Source organism: Triticum aestivum, chromosome 4D (assembly GCF_018294505.1).
Source record: "Triticum aestivum cultivar Chinese Spring chromosome 4D, IWGSC CS RefSeq v2.1, whole genome shotgun sequence".
Taxonomy (NCBI): Eukaryota; Viridiplantae; Streptophyta; class Magnoliopsida; order Poales; family Poaceae; genus Triticum; species Triticum aestivum.
The window spans coordinates 100,630,519-100,649,532 of NC_057805.1; the positions used below are offsets into that span (position 1 = coordinate 100,630,519).

Consider the following 19,014-nt stretch of genomic DNA (forward strand, 5'->3'; position numbering starts at 1 on the left):
TTATTAATGAAAATACCGTAGAACATTTGTTTTACGGTCTGCGGTCCAAAAAAATCTATGACCGTGGTTGTTCTGGTGTGCTGACTTGTGGAGTCTTAGCATGACAACTTTTCGACTGTCTACTACAATAATTTTGGCCCGACTCTGATGAGGGAGAGGTGATGACGTGGCGCGTCTTCGACTCGCTCTAGTGCTTATAGTCGGTGCTAGATGATCTACGGATATGAATGTAATTTTTGTTATTTCTGTGTTCTTTGTACTAGTACTATGATATGATAAATAGATCGAAAGGTTTCTCGTAATAATTAATAAATCAAAGGAATCAACTTTAATAGCAGGTGGTGTAATGGGGTGCTCTTCCCCACCAAAGGTTAGCACTTGTCTAATTCAAAGACCATCATTAATCCACTCAACTAGGTCCTCGTGTTAGCTAGGCTGCCGCTTAGTAATACCACTCCATTCATCTGCCCGCAACGTCCAACAACCTCTGCAACCTCGTCAAATTGATATATCCTGCGAGCGGCAATTTACTTGACACCAGGTATGCTTCAGTGTATTCCAATCCTATCTCTTCTTTCCCCGAAACCTGGCCTATTTAAGCTCCTACAGTCCCCGGCATAGGCTACGTACCTAGCCATTTGATCGCTACCACCGCTGTCCGCTGCTTCCATTACACTACTGTAAAAGCTCGTAAGAGAAGAAATATGGCTCGCGCAGCAGCTGCTAACATCGTGGTGGTCGCTGTGGTTGCGGCGATGCTCCTCGCGGCGGCGCACACCGCCGACGCCGCCATCAGCTGCGGCCAGGTGAACTCTGCCTTGGGACCCTGCCTCACCTACGCGCGTGGCGGCGCTGGCCCGTCCGCAGTCTGCTGCAGCGGCGTCAAGAGACTCGCCGCTGCCACCCAGACCACTGTTGACAGGCGCGCCGCGTGCAACTGCCTCAAGATGGCCATCGGCCGCATGAGCGGGTTCAAGGCTGGCAACATCGCCAGCATCCCGTCCAAGTGCGGCGTCAGCGTCCCATACGCCGTCGGCGCCTCTGTCGACTGCTCCAGGGTCAGCTGATCTGGAGAATGCAGATCACCCGTGGCCGGCGTTTAGCTCGATCGGTCGACGCCGATGAGTTAAGGTTACACCTCTATAAAATATACGTGTCTATACCGAATAAATGCTTGGGTCTCCATGCATGATGGGTTGTACGAACGTGTGGTGTCAGGCCCTGCGCGGGGTGTGCATGCATGTACGTCGAGCCAGCTCTCGACGGCCACGACTGAATCGATGTTTACTCTTTATTTCCGTGTGTGCAAGAGTGACAGTGTCGGTGGATATATGTGTCAGAGTTGTTAACTTTTATCTCTCGTGGAGTGCAAACTCTTGCATTAGGGACTGGCACAGGCTAAATCGTTCTCCACTAAGACATCAGAGCATCTACAGTCAGCCAGGGCACACCAAATAGGGCCCTCAAACGCTCACTCACACGACCGGACACGTTTGCGGAGAGTAACCGGTTAGAGCAATTCCAACCGGACGACCCATTTCATTCGTCCATGTCTATTTGAATTGTGGCGGACAAAAATACCGGTCCAACGGGGCGACTCAAACCCAAAATGCGTCTGCTTCGTGTCTGCGCCGACGCATTTGAAACCCAGATTTGGGTGAAATGCATCGGCGCGGACATGAAACGGACGCGCCGCGCGTCCTCTTGATGTCCCTCGCGGCCCCACATGTCGGCCGGCCAATCACCGCAGGTGGTCGTAATTAACGCAGCCACCTAAGAGGGACCGTCTGGTAGTGTGTGGAAGGGCCGCGTGCCCGTCCTTTTTAATTGAAGCGTGCGGTGGGCCTGCCTCATCCACTTCCGTTCAAATCTTACCACTTTTGCTCCCTCGCCGGCGACTAGAAAACCCTAGCCAGCCAGCCCAAAACCCTAGCAAGCCATGGGCTTCTTCTGCGGGAAGGGGAAGGGGAAGGGGAGGTTCAGCGCCAGCGCGAGCTCCCTCCCCCGCCGCCGGCGGCTAGACGTGGCACGCCACCGCGGGAGTGAGAGTGCTATACATACCAGTCCAGGTGCGGTGGCACTGGGAGTACCGCCAGCCCCTGCAATATCCGGATGTGAACCTGCCGCACGGCTGGCATCTGGACCCACAGCGCATCCCCATTCCAGTGGAGCCGCGGGCGGCGTGGGCGCACGCGGAGGTGGTTCACCGGCGGCGCGAGCTCCTTACGCCGGAGCAGCGCGCGATGCATGCCTACGCGCCAGACTCCCCCAACAGGGAGCGCTGGTTTGCGCTAGAGCACGAGGAGGAGCGCCGCCGCGGCGTCCACATCAACCATGACGTTCCCCCGCCGCCCCCGCATGTATTGCCAGAGGAAGAGGATGTGGAGGCGGAGTACCAAGCCATCCTCGAGGAGGCCCTGGAGCACGGGCTGGAGGCGAGCCGACTCGAGGAGGACGCCCGTTGGGATGGGTAGGAGCACGCCCTTGCCTTGTCGCGGTGGAGCCCGCCACCGCCGTCACTACCTCCCATCGTCGAGCCCAAGGTCGAGCCGAAGCCGGTGCGCGAGCCTACGCCCACGCGGAAGCAGTCGCCGCCGCTTCCCACTTGGCCCGAGGAGTCCTATTCGTGGACTGGCTAACTCCGCGAGTGGGTGAGCGCGCCTCCCTGGTACTCCGCCTCCATGCCGGAAGAGGAGGCGGCCCACCTTGAGCGCTGGAAGGCGCATTGGCTCATCAAGGAGGAGCCCGAAGCCGAGCGGCAGATACGCCGGGAGTAGAAGCCGCGCCACGATGAGGAGGCATTGCACCTTGAGGAGGAGGAGGAGGAGGACCGCGACCGCCTCACCGCAATGCCGCCACAGCAGATGCCCGAGAAGGCTGTCCTGGCGGCCTATCAAGCCGCATTCGGTTGGGCTGGGCTGCCTCCCGTCTTCATCGACCTCACCGGTGGCGACGACGACGGCAAGGGCAAGGGCAAGACGGTCTACTAGGGCAGCGTGCGGGCGCTTAGGGTTTATTAATTTTAGTCAATGTTTAAGTGGAATTTGGCTCGCGGTTGACCGGCCACTTATGTATAATTATGCTTTATTAAGTTTGCTTTGGCCACATGGGCAAAAATAAGTATGCCTCCCGTTGGGCGCACCAGCCGACCCAATCCAAAAGGCGGATGCGCACGTCCGTCTGGTCAACCTAAATGGACGAAAAGCGGACAAAGCGCGCGTGGGTTTGGGTCGCCCGGTTTGAGTTTCTCTTATACCTCATAATTTCTTTTATGCATCCGAATACCTCATATTTTGTCCCTTAGATCCATACAAACCATAAAAAAAATCATACGTACTACAGAAATCACGCTAGCTAAACTACGCTTCATCGTCGAAGATGCCCACGATCTTCGTGCCAAGCGCCGGGTAGATGGGTGCATAGGAGGGCTCTGGCTCCTCCTCCACATAGGCAAGCATCTCGTCGTTGTCCGCTTCTTGCTCCACCTGGAGGATACGGCAGTTGGTCTCCGCCTCCGATTGGAGGGAATCGACAATTGTATACTGCTCCGCCTGCAGATCCGTCTCCTCCGCGTACTCGTCGTCCTTTTCCTGCTTCGCGTCCTCCTCGTCCTCCTCCTCCTCCAGCTCTTCTCCGGAACCACCGCGTCCAGAGGTAGCCCAGCGGCGATCCGGGCTTCGTGCCTTTCCCGGATCTGCTCAAGGAGCTACAGCCGGCCAGTCGGCGCTCCTGCGTTAGATAAGGGTAGCTCCGGACCCATCGAAGTGGTCGCATGGCTGCTTGAATGTGGTGGCGGACGGCTAGCGGCCGACGAGTGAAATGTAGAGGTGAACGGCGTTTGGAAGGTGGCGGCGGCGCTGCGGATGGGTAGAGTTCCGGTGTCGGCGTCCGCCAGGGGCCTTGCGCGGTGCGTTGAAGCGCTCACACGCGACTCCATCAGTCTGTTAGGGGTGATGTGCTTCATACTGCAGGGTTTCAGAGTGCTTTTCTAAGGGACCCGCATGTCAGTCCGACGTGCCGGACGTGCCCGATCACACCAGGGTCTCCTCATATCCGCCTCAGATTTGGGCTGAATATGAGAGGTGTCGATCAGCTCCGACATTTGAGACCAGTTTAAGGCGTCTGTCTGGATCGTAATGTTTTGACCGATCAGTGATCGTTTGCCCGAGCATTTGAGGCATCCGGCTGTAGATGCTCTTACATCCAGCGTTTGGCCGGCGTAAAACCTACTTGCTTCATTGTTCAGCTGACACCCACACGCTGCAAGCGTACAGGCAACCGCATTACAGGATCTTAGGAGACTAGGATGATACATAATCAAACGTGGAATTTAGAAAATACTCCCTCTATAAATAAATATAAGACGTTTAAATCATTATTTAAAGTAATTAAAACATCTTATATATATTTGCAGAGGGAGCACCTTACAACATCCCTCAAAACACGCTACTTCCAGTGTTTGCTTCAGAACCAGCGCAAGAGCTATGTCTCGCTTACACTGAGACCATAGCCGCTCTCACATTGAGCGTGGGAGCTCCTCTCGCTGAAGGTGTGTGCATATGGGCGCTGCTGCAGCTCGCTACTCCCTTTGTTCGGAATTACTTGTCGCAGAAATGGATATATCTAGATGTATTTTAGTTCTAGATACATCCATTTTCAAGACAAGTAATTCCGAATGGAGGGAGTACATGTTTGGTCGCTGTGGGTATGCCCGCATTAGGTTTTCTCCGGGTTTTTTTTTCACTTTCTTCTATTTTCTACGGTATTTTTTGTTTTTCCAACGGTTTTCTTTGGGGGTTTTCATGGTCGCTTCAGTTTTTCATCTTTTTGTCTTTCTCGGTTTTCACAAACTTTTTGTTTTCTTAAATTTATATTTTCTTTCCTGTTTTCTTCATTTCTCTTCGTTTATTTCCTTTCTTATTTTTCATTCTTTTTTTGTTTCCTTTGTTTTCTCACGTATTTCATGGTTTTGTTCGGGTTTTTTGTTTAACATTTTTAAAATACATGATTAATACTGTAGAAAGATTTATATTTGATGACAACTATTTTCATACACATTGTACATTCTTAGTGTACATCGGGAACATTTTTAATACATGTTAATATTTTTTAAGTACATGATTAACATATTTCTACATGATCAACATTTTCAAAATTTTATGTTTTTATGTTCAAAACAATTAATACACGTTATAAAAAAATTATACATCAGAAAAACCCTTTTTTGTACACATTTGACCTTTCAAAATAGATGATTAATATTTTTTCCATTTTTTTATTTGATGACTACTCTTTTATACATATCGTGATTCTCTTTATATATCAGGAATATTTTTATACACGTTGAAATTTTTCTAAATATATGATTTTTTATACACGACAAAAAATCAAATGCTTGATTAACATTTCTTAAATACATGATCAATTTTTTTCATAAATAGTATAAAATGGAAATGTTTTTATATAAACAATTAGTATTTTTCAAATGCTAGATTAACATATTTCAAATGTTCCATATAGAGTGTATTTTGAAACTAACACACACACACACACACACACACACACACACACACATTTCAAATGCTTCAGTGTTCACCCCTTTTTTTGTTTCCATCTCTTGTTTTCTCTGGGGTTTTTTCTCCATTTTCTTTGATCTTTCTGTTTTTATTTTGTGTATTTTTTGCATTAATGGTTTTTTCGTTGGTTTTTCTTTTCTTTTTCTTATTTTCAACAATGGCTACATTTTTCATACGTAATGTACATGTTTCACATACAATAGAAACATATTTTTATTCACATTTAGCATTTCTCAAATATTTGAAACATATTTTTAATATATGTTTTGATGTCTAATTTTTTAATACATGTTTTACATTTTTCATATACATATAGACATATGTTTCACACTTATCAATTACATTTTTACCATTTTTTAAAATACATGTCCAACATCCTTTGAGTACAATTGAAAAAAATTAAATGATATTCTTTTCTGAACTATGCAAACTTCGTATTACATTGCAGAAATACTTTTTGAAAATATTTCGAACACATTTTTTGAACATTTGAACATTTATTTTAATGTAACAAACATTTTTTAATTACATAAACATTGTTTTAAAATGTATAATCATCTTTCTGTACACATGATTAACATGTTTTTATTTTGTTTGTTCACATTGTACATTTTACGTATATATATAAACAATTATACACTTTTAATATTTTTAAATGCAAAACTAACATTTCTTAAACTTTAAAGTAAATTGTTTTTTTAGTGTATAAATTTTATATATTTTCTGAATATAAACAAAGTGAAAAATGAAGCAAAAAAGAAAAATATATGAATAAAAACAAACAAAAAGGTAAAACAAAAAAAAGTAAGATGACATGAGCAGACGAGCCGCGGCTACTCGGCCGGCACAATACGTGTAGGGCTTGCTGCAAGAGGCACACAGCTGCACTCATCAGCCTATAGGATTCTTGCGCTGGCCGACGACTTGTACATCAGGAGGATTGTTGTGGCATTGGACTGCACGATTGCGGTGGAAGCAATCAAAGATGGTAGCGCAGCATCGTATGCGGTGGTGGTACATGAAATCATAGATAGGGCTAAAGATTGTGAGTCATGTATCTTTAGCCATGAGTTTAGAACCTCGAATGTCGAGGCCCACAATCTCGCAAAGCGTACTCTTACTCTGGAGAACTTTTATTCGTCCCTATAAACGTAGTGACGTCCTAAATAAAGCTTCCGAGTTTGCCTTAAAAAAAATCAGCCTCCAGGATTACATGGAAACTCCTGTTCGGCGCCGTAAGGGCAGGATTAGTTAATTGGCGCTCACGCGCCCCCGATCGTGGGCCAGTCCAAAGAGAAAAGCGAGTGCTCGATCGAGCATTTTCATTTGTTCGCATTTACCCGGGCGTGGTTGGTCGGTAGCCCATTTACAATTAAAAAATGAAGAAAAGAAAAGGAATAAAAAAGTTCGTGAATTAAAGAAAATCATAGATTTTGAAAGAAAATCACAATTTGAAAAAAGTTCATTGAATTTAAAAAAGAACCATCCAGTTTCAAAAAAGTTCATTCAATTAAACAAAATTCATCAATTTTGAAAAGAGTTCATCAGATTTTGGAAAAAGTATTTTTTAACAATTTCGGAAAATGTTCGAAAACCTGAAAAAAGTTCATCAAATTTTAAAAAATATCATGCAATTTAAAAAATGATAAGAAAATAAAGAAAGCAAAACAAAAAAAATCATGGAAAAGTCGGCCAAACAAAACAAAAAAACCAGAGAGAAAAACCACACACATTACATTTACCAGAAGAGAACAAGAATTAAGGGAACACAACAAAGTAACCTGTCACAGTGGTTAGCGCCGAATAGGGATTGGGGGATCGCATTGCGCGGGAGATATATCTTGCATTAAGCGAGATGGAACGAACCCATTTTAGACTTATTCCTTTGCTGGCTTCGCTCTCACTAGCTACGTTATGTTTGCTTCATTTTTCTTTCCTTTGATCTCTTTGTTTTTTAATTTTATTTGTTACTTTTGAGGGTTTTTTTTCATTTTTCTTTGGATTTTTTTTCATTTTTCTTTGGTTTTCATAGACATTTTTTTGTTTCTTTTATTCATTCAACATCTTTCATATACATCAAGTACATTTTTCTAATACATGTTTAACATTTGCAAATACAAGTTTAACCTTTGTTTAATTTGCAGTCAACCTTTTTTTTCTATACACAATTTTTAACATTTTGTCAAAATGCTTGATTAACATTTTTCAAATACAAGACCAACATTTTTTTAATACATGGTCAACAGTTTGTGTATACATTCTTTACATTTTGAAATGCTTCATTAATATTTTTGTATAGCAGAATAACATTTTATAATACATGGTCAATATTTTTCTATTCACATTTAACATTTTTCAATTATTTGTTCACAATTTTCCATCTTCTGTTAATACATGGTCAACATTTTTATATACAGATTTAATATTTTGGAAATACTTGTTCAACATTTTTTCAAATGCTAGATTAACATTTTATATACAAGATAAAAACAAATTCATTATGTTTTAATACATGGCCAACATTTTTTCTATACATATTTAACATTCTTACTTAACACTTTTCTAACACGTGTTCAATTTTTTTCAAATTCTTGATTAAATGTTTGAAAATATATGATCAATTCTTTTCATCCACTTTTCTATATAAATTTTTCGTATACGTATTAAACATTTTCTCCATACACGGTTAACATTTTTCTAATGCATGTTTAACATGTTTCAATTATGTATGTAGAGTGATTTTTATTATAGATATAACTAGTTTATTACGAAATATGACAAAAATGAAAAAAATACAAGGCAAAAAAGTGAATAAAAATGAGAGAAAAAAAACACTGATTGCTCGCGGTCCCCCCTGGGCCGGTGCATTATGGGTGCTGATTGAGGCGAGCGCTCGCGGGGTGGTCTATGTCTGGCAATTCCTATTTAGCGCAACAGGCGCCGGTTTCTGGGAGCTCTTGTTGGGCGCTTAAGGCGCCCGCTAGTGATACTGGCGCTCTCACGGCAGCGTAGCGGGCCGGTCCAGGAAACAGAACGAAGCGCGAGGATCGCACGGCAGCGTAGCGGGCCGGTCCAGGAAACAGAACGAAGCGCGAGGATCGCACGGCAGCGTAGCGGGCCGGTCCAGGAAACAGAACGAAGCGCGAGGATCGCACGGCAGCGTAGCGGGCCAGCCCACAGAGCGAAGTTTTGCAAATTCGATATAAAAGTTTACTGATTTTCAAAACCTTCGTCAATTCTGCAAGAGTTCATCATTTTAGAAAAAACTTCATCGAAATTGAAAACAAGTTTATCAATTTGAAAAGAGTTCATCAAAATTGAAAAAGAGTTCATCGATTTAAAATAATGTTCATCGAAATTGTAAAAAAATTCACCGAATTTGAAAAAGATCATAAAATTTCAAAATAGTCCATAGAATTTGGAAAACACATAATTAATTTGAAAAAAAATCATCAAACTCAAAAAAAAGTTCATCGGTTTGAAGAAAAGGTTCATTGAATTTTAAATTTTGCGCATTTTTTATAAAGATGAAGAAAAAGAAAAGAAGGAAAAATAAATAATACAAACTAGAAAGAGATAAAGGAACATGAAATCTCGATTTACAGCGAACACAAGCCAGAATAGAAAGAAAAAAAGGGGAGCTCCTATACGAGGCTGAAGGCCCCCGTTCAGGCTCCTGGCGCCTGCAGCGCCCCGCACTGGGCCGGCCCACGAAAACGTGCAGACCCGCGAACGGAAAAACCTCGCAAAAAATGGGCAGAAAAGTTGCTCTGTACAGGTTTTCTGAAATTGAAAAGGTTCGTACAAACTGAAAAAAAATTCATGAATTTGAGAAAACTTTACGAGTTTGAAAAAAGCTTGCAAATTTAGGATTAACTTCATGAAGTTTCAGAAAAAGTTCACAAATTTGGAAAAAGTTCATCGATTTTGAAAAAAGTGCACAGATTTTGAACAAAAAGTTCACCAATTTAAAAAAATAATCAATTTTGAATAAAAAAGTTCTGCAAATTCGATATAAAAGTTTACTGATTTTTAAAACTTTCATCAATTCTGCAAAAGTTCATCAATTTAGAAAAGAGTTCATCAAAATTGAAAACAAGTTTATCAATTTGAAAAGAGTTCATCAAAATTGAAAAGGAGTTCATCGAATTTGAAAAAAAAGTTTATCGATTTTAAATAAATGTTCGTCTAAATTATAAAAAAATTCATGGAATTTGAAAAAGTTCATAAAATTTCAAAATAGTCCATAGAATTTGGAAAAAACATAATTAAATTGAAAATAAATCATCAAACTCAAAAAAAGTTCATCAGTTTGAAGAAAAAGTTCATTGAATTTTAAATTTTGCGCATTTTTGATAAAGATGAAGAAAAAGAAAAGAAGGAAAAAAATACAAACTAGAAGGAGATAAAGGAACATGAAATCTCGATTTACAGCGAACACAAGCCAGAATTAGAAAGCAAAAAAAGGGGAGCTCCTATACGGCGCTGCAGGCGCCCGTTCACGCTCCTGGCGCCTGCAGAGCCCCGCACTGGGCCGGCCCACGAAAACGTGAAGACCCACGAACGGAAAAAGCTCGCAAAAAATGGGCAGAAAAATTGCTCAACTCCCCACATCATGCTAACGCACAGGTGCCACCATCCACACGAACTACTTGCCGTTTGTGATTTATAACAGATGTAAATGCTTAATAACATGTACGCAGCGCTATGTATCTATTGTACCACTTAATTCTTTTGAATTATTTTGGAAAAGATAAAAAGTTCACAAATATGAAAAAAGTTCATTGATTTAAAAAAAAGTTCATTGATTGTGCAATAAAGTTCATCAAATTTGGAAAATGTCACAGATTTTAAAAAGAAAAAACTTAAATTTGGAAAATGTTCATCGAATTTGACAAAGGTTCATCAATTTTGATAAAAAGCTCAGCGGTTTTGAAATACTTTCATCGAATTTGAAAAAAATTTAATCAATATTCAAAAAAAGTTCAGTGATTTTCGAAAAAAGTTTACCAAATTTGAAAGAAAAGTTCATCAAACCAGAAAAAAGTTCACTGAATTTTAAAAAAAGTTCAACGAATTTAAAAAAAGTTTAACGATTTTGAAAAAAGTTCACCTATTTTTATAAAAGTTCATCGAATTTGAAAAAGTTCATCGAATTTTAAAAATCAGTTCATCGAATTTAAAAAAAAATTCATCGGATTTAGAAAAAGTTCATGTAATCTAAAAAAAGTTCATCGATTTTGAAAAATTATTCATCGATTTTTTAAACACGAAATCTTTTAAAAATCACGCATTTAAAAAATAAAAGGAAAAACCAAATAAAACCGCCCGTAAACTAAACCACGAACCGGCGAAAACCATTTTGGGAAGGTTGTGGAAGCTTCCTAAAACCGGGCGTTCGCGAACCAGTAGAAACAAATAAAAATGCGCGAGCGAATCCAGATATAAGTTAGTTGGGAGAACATGATAGTTCTCAGAGTTCAGCGATTCATGACCGTCGGATCGGATTTTTGATGCGTTCCAGACCATCGATGCGGTGAAAGATTCTGGGCGTCGGATCGACCCCCCGCGCCTGTAGCAATGAATAGTTACTGCCCTCTCCCGGTCTCTCTCACTTCGCGGACTCGTTCCAGTCTCGCTGGCGGGTGGGGTAACCAGCAGATGGGGCCCGCATGTCATTTGCTTGGGCTGGGGCGCGTCCCGTGCGGCCCATCGGCGTGCTCGGCTGGTAAAAGATCTCATGCCACTGCCGAAAATCCCGTGCCCCACCGAGGGCATTTTTGGGTTTTCATGTGGTGGCACTGTGCGTGTTGTGTGCGTGTTGTACGCTGGTTGGGTGAGGGAGTCCATGAGGTGGGAGCGGGCGGCTGGCTTGCCCTTTCGAGCTCCCCATTCGTCCCCTCCGCCCATCGTCTCCTCCCCACCCCCTCACGCCTTCCTTCTCCTCCTGCCCCGCCCGTCCCGCTCGCCGTGGCCGTGGCTGATGACCGCGGCCCCGCCGTCCCGCCCTGCCCGCCGCGGCAGCCATGGACGAGCTCGAGCTCGACGGGGGAGCAACGGGCCGCCCCACCCGTCCCGCTCGCCGTGGCCTTCGCCGATGACCGCGGCCCCGCGCAGCACAGCGCCGAGATCATCTTGCTCCGTTGCGTCCTCTCCTCCTGCCGGATTCACCGCTCACCCGTCCTGCCTCGTGGTTAGGGTTTCGGAGGTTGGCTCCAACACCGGCGGCCATGGGGCTGCGCCTCCTCTCTGCCTGGTCGGTTCATCCCCTCCCCCTCCTTCCTCCTCCTCCTCTTCCTCTCTATCTCTTTCTAATCCCTCTCTTCTTTTGTAGCAACAGAGGAGAGGAGAGGGATTGAGCCTGCAGCTCCACATGTGCTTCAATTCGATTTGGAGTAGAGCAATTGATGTGCTCCTACAGCTGCTGTAGAAGATAGGATGGACGAGAGCACATCATTGCAGGATTATTGCTGTCTGCTACCATGTCGAGAGGTTGCAAGGTTCCTGGTTGGTGAGATCTTCCTTTTCCTTGCTGGCTAGCAGACTATTAGTTGTTATGTGCAGCTCAAGTAGCTTTTTGGATGTGTTGACTGCCCGAATCTTTTTCTAGGATGCATTTGCTGCTCGATCCTGGATCTGATCGGATTCCTTTGGATGGATTAGGTGCTCGGTTCTGTTTGGATCACTGGTATTTGTTGTTGCTTTGCAGGAGACTAGGCCTCATGCCTATATCCGGGGTAGATTTTTGTTACCTTTCTTAATTTGTCTTTCTTGGACGCATTAGGTGCTCGGATATTGTTGTTGTGTAGGAGATTGTTGTGGTCTGCCTAGATTCCTATGTTTTTGTTACCTTTTTAATTTTGTCCGCTGCCTGATTTGTCCTTATCAGTGGTGACAAGGGAAGGGAAAGGTTTGGCACTGGCTCGCTAAATTACTTACCTTGAACATGATAATAAATATAACATGTTTGTAGTTGTTAGTAATTATTTTCACCCGTGTAATAATCCATTTTTCTAAAGCTAAATGTTTTATCTTCCATATTGTTGGTGTGTGACAGGTTCAGATGGCATGGACGAGTGCTCATTTATTCATGGAGCTAGCGCAGCTCATCCTTTTTCGATAGAGGGATTTGGGCATCAATCCTTGGCCTTGCTCCTGATTATGTATCGGAAGTGGGAGTGCTAATTATGCATTGGATGTATACTTTGCCTACGAAGCTTAGTGAAAATGCTCAAATTTACCTCAATTATAGTTACAAGGTTATATTCTTCTTCACTTATATATACTCTTTTTTATGCACTCTTGTTTCATTTATAGATTTGGTGTAGCCTCAAGTATGTAAATCCACAAGGTATATAATTAGTACAGGATTAAGCACAGATTATTGAGAGCTGATGCTGAACAATGCACTTGAACTTTGAGCGATCTGTCAGCCATTGTTAAATTCACATCTTTATGTGCTTAGGATTAGGAGGATATATATATGAACCCAACTTCGACACAGGTTTTGCATTGGCTGCATAGGGCGCTGCCCCGTTCATTGTTTTTAAGGGGTGTAGAAGCTAGAGAGAACTGATTATGTGAGGATACAACCCTTGAAAGCTATGGATATTCCTATAGGTAAACAAGTGAAATATTTGTTGTTTGTTGCTCAGTTAGTGAAAATGTTCGAAAATACTCGTAGAAGATGAGTAAGATCTGCAGTTGACACACCGAATATGTTATTTAGCATAAGCTCTTCCAATATGCTAGATTCTGTTGGTTACTTAACTTTGTTATTATGTTTGTAGATATTACGATTTTCATTTTGTGAACTGCATGCCCGTACTATTATGACTTGTGTGTTGGGAACTGCATGCTCGTATTGTTAACATCTCTAATCCATTTTTCAGATACATTGCTGGTATTGTTCCGCAATCAGTTTACACGTCAGGGAAGTCGGTTTTCTGCCGTCCTGCTGCTCATCTACACTAATTTTCCTCTAGGGATGTGGTTAATGTTTGTTGCTGGATCCAAAAGTCATCGCCGCCTGCTGGTGATCTTGAGTCTTGACTGTCGGATTGCTGGAACTGTTGTTGTTGTTGCTCGTGGTTGTCTCACAGTCTTGGCTCTTGGTGGCTGGTCCTAGCTTAGGTGCTACTCTATTATCATCGTTTCCTTCATGCCTTTCTATGCGCACGCTCAATCTTTTTTCATTTGTATGATGATGTTTATCGTAGGATGTTGTTGTTGGAACTGCTATTGTTGTTGCTACAGGTTGCTCATGATCTTAGTTACTTTTTTAGGTTGCCCTGATCGGTTCCATTTTTAGGTTGTTGTGTACCTATGGATAGTTCGTTGGTGCCTAGGTTCTGTGGTTCATACCTACTAGCCTACTATCTATAGGAAGGAGATATTTTATTAGATGAAGGTTCTTTTTTTACCGGAATACCAAGGCAACCTAATTAGTTGGTTGCTCATCACCATCTCTACATTAATGATAACAAGTAACCAATGTTTGCGCCATACATAGTAGGATTATGGAAGTTGATCACGTGGGTGAAAGCAGTATATCATGATGCATCATTAGTTCATTATCTGCAAGTCTATTGATATATAATTATACTTTTGAACTCATATTTTATTTGTACTCTGTAATCTGCTGATTTAGACATTGTCAACACGTCTATTATTTTTCTGTTTGTATCTATGTTAGTTAAGACGGTAAGTGCAGTTTGATGTCATTTTTTTTGCTTCTCGGGATCTATTGTACTTTTTAGTTGAAATTTCATTGTGTATGAATGAAAAAGAACAGCAACAAGCAACCCATGTGTATAAATATTACTGACTACTGATCCTCTTCATCAGTGGTTTGGAAGTAATTTATGTTGTACCCTTAAGATCAATATGGTCGCAGTGGCTACTTCCAATACCTATTGTGCTGGTCAAGAGCAGGGCCAACAGGCCAGGCGTTTAGAACATGTCTGAGCAAATTTATCTCCGTGTAACTAGATAGAGATTCACTGATTTTGTAGCTCATTGTCAAAATTGGTTATCTTTTCCAGGATAATCATGTATCCTTTGCTTCATGGGCCAATGTTCTATTTTCTCCTGTTCTTGGTGATTGGATGCTGCTAATCTCTATTTTTTTCCTTTTCTATACCTGCAGATTGGTCCTCTGTGGCTCAATCCCCTGGTCGATGCCTCCTTCGATCTATGGCTGCTCTTCTCTGTTTACTGATGTGCGGGTCAACCCTTCTTCTCCCCCTCCTTTATGCTCCCCTTCTTTTCCAAAGCTAGGTACACGGTTGTATGGTGATATGCTGGTTGTGCATAGGCTGGAGAATAAGATCCTTCTATTTCTTGTCTTGTTTCTGATACAACCAAAAGTATCAGTCACTTTGCGCACTGGTTTTTTTGCGGTTGCCTTGCCTTTTGTCCCTTCCTGGTAGGGCCAACACTTGTTCCTTTGTGCATGGAATGTTGATGTTTTGTTCTTTTGTGTATGGATAAGAGTATTTGGGGCTTGGCTTCATTAGGAAGGAAAATCTATGATCGGCCAGTTCTGTTGTTGGCCTCATGTTAGATAAATTTCAGGTTTCGTGCTCGCTTTATGAGCTTGGAGATGGTCACATGTTTAGTTTTTTTACTTTCTGCACTGCTCGATAAATCAATGACTTTTGATTCAATATCTGGCCTAGGTAGCTATTCATTTTGCATCAATCTGTGTGTAGCTGAAGAATGTTGGTTCCATCCATCTTGAGTAGGTTTTCTTGAGCTCAGTAATTAATTTTTATGGAAAGTGTATTTTGCCGAGTAATAATTATATAGTCTAATGCATGTCCCAGTTTAGGATTACTGTTACAACTACCCCATCTGCGGTGTTCCTGGATTCTGGTGATGTAGTTTCAGAATAGCCTTCTTTTAGTCTAACAAAAGGGGATTTTTCATTTGTACTTTAGCAAGGTGTCTGAAGATATATATCTCGGCAAAAGATACAAAAAAGGGAATGTCATACAGGGAATGGGAACACGATAAGATTGACTGATAAATCACTTTGCTTCAGTTTAGGAGGTTCTGATGTGGTGGTCTTGATGTAACTGGAGTATTCAGTGTAAAGTTTGTGGTCTGCACCTCTTTTTTTTCTTAAGAGAACACCTATATTTTTTATATCTAAAGAGTTACTGTGACTACCATGGGACTTGAGTATTCAGTCCGTGTACTTCCAAGGTCTACATCTTAACATGAATCAAGCACTAGGACTGACATGTAACTTGAGTATTCAGTCTGTGCAAGGAAATGTGATGCTTGGTCTGAAGACAATAACAATATTTCTACATGTAAGAAGTTGAGGTAATATATTTGTTTCCATTTGAAAAAACTAATCCTATTATTCTTGTGGATATATGTTATGTATTCCGTCAAAGCATGTGTGCTAGATCTTACATTGTGAGAAATAGCAAAATAAGTATTGTATTAAACATTAGTAAGTCAGTCTACAGTGGTTGTGTAACATCCCATCATTCAGTTTGCCAGATACTTAATTTATGTTTTTGCACTCAAAAGTATTCTTCTGATTCCCCATAAGCCTCAACTTATCACGGAAGCATGTTCAGAGTTCATTTGCGATTCACTTCACCACTTCCTTGTGTAACTCTATCCAGCGGTGACGTGTTGGTGGTTGGCCCCTTTCGCCGTCGTACCCATCTTGCTGATCTTATGTGTACAGATCGATTTGATGCATCATTGTCGTCCTCTTTGCACGGCTGTGTGGTGTCTCTCAACACGTGATGGATTCACTCACACAGAGGAAGCTTTTCTCCACTGCATCGCCGACAATCGCACAAGCTTTTGGGTCCATGGTGCCACCAGTAAACTAGGTATGTCCCATTCTGTTGATTGATCAGTTCATCATGCTTTTAAAATTCTTGCACTATGATTTGCTCAAATTCTATCAAGACAACGGTGGAAATCAAATTTATTTATTTTAAATGCATGCCATTTCTCCCTGATCATTAGTTCATGTCACTTGATGATGTAAACCTGGTGTCTTTTAATCCTTTTCCATAAACCAAGCACTTGGGAGTTTATTGCAAGCCCGGTTTCCACCGTACTATAATGCAAGGCTGGTTTTTATTTTTTCATTTATTCTTTTTGGTGAGCAGGCGAGCTAACTAGATGCTTTAAAGGATTTGAATTGAGTTTATCGTGCGAACCCTGCTGCCATGTCTCCACCTTCATGCAGTTGGCTTGACTGGATCTTGTGGTTTTTTCTTGCCAGAGACTCCCTGCGCCACCATGGTTTTATGTGTACTACCTCCGCAGTGGAAACTTCTGCTACAATGTGTATCGACACCAGAGCCATGTTCCCTATCATGGTATGGTGCTTAGCATCATCATGTATTTCCATTCGGTGTAGTTGAGGGCTTCCAAAGTTTGTGTTTCCAAATGATACCTCATTTTCCTCTTATTTGTATTGTTTCACATAGTTTTCAACTATAGGGATAAAGAGCTATAGAAATTTATGTAATTTAGCTCCGGTAAATGATGCTAAACTGCAATGTATTAAAAAATATGTTGCCTAGCCACTCACATGGCTACGTGGTATTTACTTTCAGGAATCTCGATAGACTAAGGCTGATGGTAAGATGTGATGGTTATCCAAGTAGTTACCTAATAGTACTTAGTATTAGCTCTTCCCTAGTCATATCATATACAGGTAGTCTATAGTTCTATATCCAAGATGGTTGTTGCACCCTTTTGGCCAGTTTGGTATGTAAGGTCAGGTTGCATTAGTCTATGTTAGGATGAACTGGCTAACATATCAGTGATGTAAAGTCGCCTCATGTGTACTTTATGTAACCTTGGACACGTGTACAACCTATCACATGTCCATGTTGTTCTTTCCATACACAACTTTTCCATGTGCAGTCTTAAATACAACTTGGTCTCACACCTATACCTGAGAGCTCTCTTTGGTACAAATAAGCAGGAAACTATATGCTGAAAAGTGCGGTGATATATTCAGTTACTAAATTTACTGAATTTGTGATCCCAATATTGCCAGCAGAATAGTGAAATGACAGGGATTGCTCTATAGAAAATTTGCAGTGTCCTTGAACTTTGTGATGGGCAATTCAGTTTTCTAGGGCAACTGGTCTGGTCCAAACTAATAAATGCATGGGTTTTCATGTTATGTTCCCTGTAAGAAGTTGATCTTTGTTTCTTATGTATTTGCCTTTAGCTCTTTTGTTCATTGCATTGTTGCTTGTTGATGTTCTTACATTATTTTCTGATCGCTTTATTACCGGGTTGAGAATGACCGCACCCGCAGGGGTGCGGCAAGCCGCACTTCTTACCTGTACCGTCAACAGAGGAGCGCCGGAGAGAGAACCCATTGAATGCAGAAGCCTGAAGGAGTCCATAAAGTGCAGGCTGGTCAAGAGTGAGGTTAGTAGCATGCAAACTACTAACAAGCTATTGTGATTAGGGATACATGTCAGTTAACTCCTTGTTCATGCAACCTAACCTAATTGATTACTTACTAGCTACATATTGGTATGTTTTAACTTTAGAATGAGAGTAATCACTAGAGGATTGGATTCATGGTTGCAATATCTAATTTCTATTAATTTGCTTTTATATATTATGAACTTCAGTTTCTTTATATGCCAAAACAAAATCACCAATTTGGAAACCTCTGTCGGTGTTAAATAATTAGGCATATAATAAGGTGAGATCCCTTTACTTCGATTCATCGCATGGTGTAATCAAGTTATGTGCCTAAAGAAAATCTTGGATATGTTTTCTGGGTGCCATGTAGAATGCTAAGGTAAAATAATTTTACTCTTATCTTTTATATTCTTTTATGTTAAAGAGGTTACAGTGTATCCAGATCACTGAATATTATCCAAAGTGATTCTCCTTCATATAGGCCAAATTATTTTCTCCCTATCCATGAGGCACACTATTTGAATAGTTTGCCTAACATGATATGTCCTTTAGCAGGTCCGTGTGTCACAACATGCAAGGAAATCAAATATGGAGTGTGGGTAAAGTTATATATCAAGAAAATTGGATCAAAGCGTGTGGACAAAGTTATATATGAAGCAAATCGGATGAAGGCTTGTGGATAAAGTTATATATCTAATAGATGTAGTTTACTATTATGCAGTATAAAAAACAATGTAAATAAGTTAGCTGGGATTAATACTATGGCCTGCTTTTGGTTTCTATCATACCAAACCTTGCTTAGGTATTTCACGTCACATTTTATAACAAATGCGTCGATGGCATGCATATATAGGGTCATCTTTTTAGATATCTTACGGGGTGATTACTACTGTGAGTATCTACCATCACCTACTCAGATATATTTCCATCCTGAGATATATTGAGTAATATCAGATGTTAATCAAAATAGTTATATCAGAGGTTTGATCATTGAACTTAGTTGATT

The 19,014-nt window shown here is 41.6% G+C and overlaps 1 protein-coding gene and 1 long non-coding RNA gene across 21 annotated transcripts; both read left to right on the forward strand.

Annotated features, from left to right (window-relative positions):
* Positions 1-513: 513 nt before the first annotated feature.
* LOC123099738 (non-specific lipid-transfer protein 1) lies at positions 514-1,355 on the forward strand. Its single transcript, XM_044521840.1, has one exon. It carries the CDS (start codon positions 705-707, stop codon positions 1,065-1,067), a length of 363 nt encoding a protein of 120 aa, XP_044377775.1. The 5' UTR covers positions 514-704; the 3' UTR covers positions 1,068-1,355.
* A 10,389-nt stretch (positions 1,356-11,744) lies between these two features.
* Positions 11,745-18,793, forward strand: LOC123096490 (uncharacterized). 20 transcript variants are annotated; one of them, XR_006446638.1, is made up of 8 exons: positions 11,745-11,832; positions 11,917-12,087; positions 12,187-12,313; positions 12,634-12,835; positions 13,469-13,709; positions 14,725-16,435; positions 16,837-18,005; positions 18,561-18,793. It is a non-coding gene; the product is annotated as an uncharacterized lncRNA (long non-coding RNA). The 20 variants fall into 20 exon arrangements; XR_006446637.1 differs by having other exon boundaries at positions 11,917-12,083; positions 12,240-12,313; XR_006446640.1 differs by having other exon boundaries at positions 11,750-11,832; positions 11,911-12,087; positions 12,240-12,313.
* The last annotated feature ends 221 nt before the right edge of the window (positions 18,794-19,014 follow it).

What these genes read in the sequence shown, in the direction of transcription:
- LOC123099738 (XM_044521840.1), top strand. Translation starts at nt 705, where the DNA reads ATGGCTCGCGCAGCAGCTGCTAACATCGTGGTGGTCGCTGTGGTTGCG.